The sequence below is a fragment of the Vicia villosa genome, unplaced genomic scaffold, assembly GCF_029867415.1.
Source record: "Vicia villosa cultivar HV-30 ecotype Madison, WI unplaced genomic scaffold, Vvil1.0 ctg.001416F_1_1, whole genome shotgun sequence".
NCBI lineage: Eukaryota > Viridiplantae > Streptophyta > Magnoliopsida > Fabales > Fabaceae > Vicia > Vicia villosa.
Genome location: NW_026705610.1, coordinates 354767 through 358894, shown reverse-complemented (window position 1 = coordinate 358894; position 4128 = coordinate 354767). Strand labels below are relative to the sequence as shown.

At 37.7% G+C, this 4128-nt stretch overlaps 1 protein-coding gene across 1 annotated transcript; it reads left to right on the top strand.

The window, feature by feature from the left end:
• Positions 1 to 995: 995 nt before the first annotated feature.
• On the top strand, positions 996 to 1631 carry LOC131635051 (uncharacterized). Its single transcript, XM_058905655.1, has one exon. It carries the CDS (start codon positions 996 to 998, stop codon positions 1629 to 1631), a length of 636 nt encoding a protein of 211 aa, XP_058761638.1.
• The last annotated feature ends 2497 nt before the right edge of the window (positions 1632 to 4128 follow it).

Below are 4128 nucleotides of genomic sequence, written 5' to 3'. Positions count from 1 at the left end.
CCAAACTACTCCAGTCCACCCCTTACAGAGTGATTTACCTCAACTGAGGATTTAATCCACTAATCAACCTTGATTACAATGGTTTTCCACTTAGACAACTTTTAAGTCTTCTAGAGTATATAGATCACAACTTGATCACTCTAGGAAATTCCTTTTAAAAAAGTAAACAATAATACAAGAGTATAATGTGCTTATTAATAAGCTATAATCACCAAGTGTTTTTCTCTCAAGATTAAGTTCTAACACTCACTAAGATATTACAATGTTTGTGAGGTTAAAGATGAAGTTACTTTGTTGTTTTTGTGTGACAACGTTTGGAGTTAATTTGGCAGCGTAAGGTTACTTGGAGCGAGAGTTGTTAGCTGCTTCAGCATCAGAACTTCTTTATATAGGCAGTGAGAAATGTGACCTTTGAGTAGCATTTAATACTTTGCATGAATAGTACACTGCTGCATTTAATGTTTCACTCTTTTGTCAACTACCTTGAGCCATGCTTCAACTGCTATTGCTGACTTTGCCTTTTGTAGCTTCTAACGTTCCTTTTGTCAGTCAGACAGATTTGACGTTCTAGCCTTTTCATCTTGTACTTGCTTCTGGACTCAAACTATTAGAATGACGTTTGAATATCAGAGTCTTCAGCGTTGGTGCAAATGCAACTTTAGTCATTAGACTTTGGAAGTGCTTTGTAGCGTGATACCATCAGATCTTCAGAGCCTTACTTCTGATTGCCATCTTCTGATGCCTTCAAGACCATCTTCTGATGTCTTCCAGACCATGTTCTGATGAAGTCATCCATATCTTCTAGGTCAGAGCTTCTGAATGCTGATTTTGTGCATACTCTTTTAGACTTTTCCTGAAATGGAAAACATGAATAATTAGAGTACCATATTGTCTTATACAAAATTCATATATAATGTTATCATCAAAACTAGAAATATTGATCAGAATATTTCATGTTCTAACAAAATGCCCAGTTCGAGCGACCACATCAAGGGATGCAGAACCACCTCAAACCTCTCTATATAAGGGTCAAAATCGAACAAGTGGGAGTAAATAAAGTTCTGGTGGACGGAGGAGCTGCAGTGAATCTCATGCCCCAATTTATGCTGAAAAAGTTAGGAATTTTTGATACAGACGTAAAACCCCATAATATGGTTTTATCAAACTACGAAGGGAAAATAGGACATACTCTGGGAGTGATTCAAGTGGATTTAACTGTGAGATCAATCACGAGGCCTACCATGTTCATGGTGGTACCAATGAAGGCCAACTACAACTTGCTCCTTGGAAGGGAATGGATCCACGGTATCGGGGCAGTACCTTCGACCATGCATCAGAGGGTATCTATCTGGAGAGCAGATGGCATAGTGGAGAACATAGAAGCTGACCAAAGTTACTTCATGAGAAAAGTGAACCAAGTGGATAAGGAAAACTTCGACCGGAATCTGGGAAATATAAGCCCATGTAGCCCAGCTGAAGATGCTTACTCCCGAAACAAGAATGCTCTATACTTTATGATTCTCCACCCTAATGGTTTTCAATGGGATCGTGAGATCATGGGAGACTTTGAAAAGGAAAAATCAACAGAAACACGGCCTTTAGGCTGGAACGAAGATGTTGATTATTTCTGAGTCTTCATTCTTCGAAAAAATTTCGGCCTATATGGCTGAGAACAAAAGAATAACGACTCTCTGATCGCGACTTTACGTGTCTATTAATCTGATGACTGCAAGTGCACAGTCGTGTCGTGTAGTTTTAAAAGATATCGAATCCACAAGGACTATGAATCGATCTACCGTTATCTAAGGTTACTATGTAAAGCTAGGGCTACTAATATTTCGATTGTTCCTAAGGGAAAGTGATTGTGAGAAATAAAGAATATAATAAAAGATAGATATCAGCATGTATTTCGTTTAACTTAAGGTGATCCGAAGGTCCATTGGCTTTTGCATAATTTAATTAAAAATCTTTACTAATTCAATTGGTTAAAAATCCTCGTCTCAAACTTTCGCTCTGTTGATTTAGATTACTATCCTAATCCTAATGTACGCTTTCGCCATCCCATTAGATTTTAGAAAAGCTTTTTGGAAACAACGTAATTAATAAAATGCCTGTTTTATGAAGTTGTTATCTATTTAAATCTCCTAATCTCAAACTTTCGCTCTGTTGACTCGGAACATGCTAATATCCCTAACGTACGCTTTCGCCATCCCGCTCGGGTGTAAAAATAATTTTTGAAAATAAATAAGTTCTAATTAGTTTTAACACACTTTCGCCATCCTTAAAACTAATGTCCTATGTCTACTATCCAGTTAAAGATCTCAAACTTTCGCTCTATTGATTTTAACCTTTGACCGTCTTAAGACCTCAAACTTTCGCTCTATTGCTCTTAAGACTTACTAATTAAATTAGACATACAAACCAAAAACAGGTGATAATTAACAAAACATAATTAAGCCAATTTATTTCGGATCCCTACGGTTAACTTACTTTACATACCGATACCTTAGTAATTTAGCCAGACATATTAATACAGTTAAGCATGCATGAATTAATTTGGCTTATAATAAAAGGCATGTTAATTGGCATATAATATATCATGCAAATAAATATAAAAATAAAGGCAGTAAATATTAAACCTGAATTAAATAAATTGAAACTGAATCTTCGAGTACTGAACTTCCACCACAGGTTGGCTGGATCGTTCTTCGGGATTTAAACGGACGGAAAATAAAACAGGGAAAATAAAAGGCGATAAATCTAACGTAAGGCTAGATTTATAAAAGGTTCACAACAATTTCCGGTGTAGAAATCGTTGTGAGAAAATAACTGTTTGAATTAAAGGAAAGCAGAAAATATAATGCACGGTACAATTTCGGCAGCACTTCGTTAGCAGGAAATCGGACAGGTTGAAGTGAAGTATCTGCCTCTATTTATAGGCGAGGCTTTGCAGTTGGATTGCGTGAAAAGAGGAGCTCCAGCAGACTTGGACTCGGAGACGTGCGTCTCCGATTCTTGGGGAAGCTTCGTTGAAGACTTGAGACGTGCGTCTCAAGTGGAGAGAATGTAGGGGACTGGAGACGTGCGTCTCCCTTTTGCTGACGTGGCCAATGAGATGTGGAGACGTGCGTCTCCACTTGCTTGTGTGGTTTGGGCCACGCACATTTGATCTTCAGTGGGCTGGTTCGTCTCCTTTGGGCCTTTGGGTCTTCTTTAGCATATTTGGGCCTTATTTGCACTCCCTTTTTACTTCAGCACCCATTTTTCATCTTTTAGGCACAAATAGTGGTCGTTTTAGCTCCATTTCTTCTCCTTTTCACAAATAGTCATAATAAGAGTGTAAAACCTGAAACAAAGCAAAAACTCGCGTAATATCATAATAAATCAGCATAATAAACGGAAAATGCTATAAATATCTATGGATTTCAAGCTAAATATACGATATAAAATCGTGTTATCAAATTCCCCCAGACTTGAACCTTTGCTTGTCCTCAAGCAAAATAACAAGATAAAGATAGGAGGACAGCGAAATGAAATATGCTTCCACCACGTCGTTCGGTCATACTCAGCTACATAATGTTCTTGTTTTAAGATAATGTTATAGATCCTAGCAATAAACTTATAGTAGCGACACTAGACAACTCCCAGTATGCATACCAATCCGAATCATGCCATTATAGCTCGACCTTGACTCGTCATCATGTTTTACCCTTTTCATTCGCGCGCAATCACATTAAGCCCATTATCTTGACACGCACATAGCAGAGTAGTCGGTTAGTGACTATGATCCTTCTTATGGAGTTCTGGCACAATTATGTGGTATACTCCTTAGCGCTCATTTGTAGATCGCGGGGAATCGGACAATAGTCCCTCCTACCACGTTCAGTACCAGATGACTTCTGAACCAATCAACAATGAGTTTTTAATTTTTTATTTTTTTTTGTATTTGAGATTTGCGACCGTTAGGTTAAATGATCTTGTGAGGATCATCTTACTTAGTAGGCACATTTCTTATTACGGTTAAGCACATAATTATTATTATGAGGATCATACACTTATATTCATCGACTCTCTGCGTAGTTTGTATCTAAGACGGTGCCGACTGCTAGAATAAACTATTAAGGGTTA

What these genes read in the sequence shown, in the direction of transcription:
- LOC131635051 (XM_058905655.1), top strand. Translation starts at nt 996, where the DNA reads ATGCAGAACCACCTCAAACCTCTCTATATAAGGGTCAAAATCGAACAA.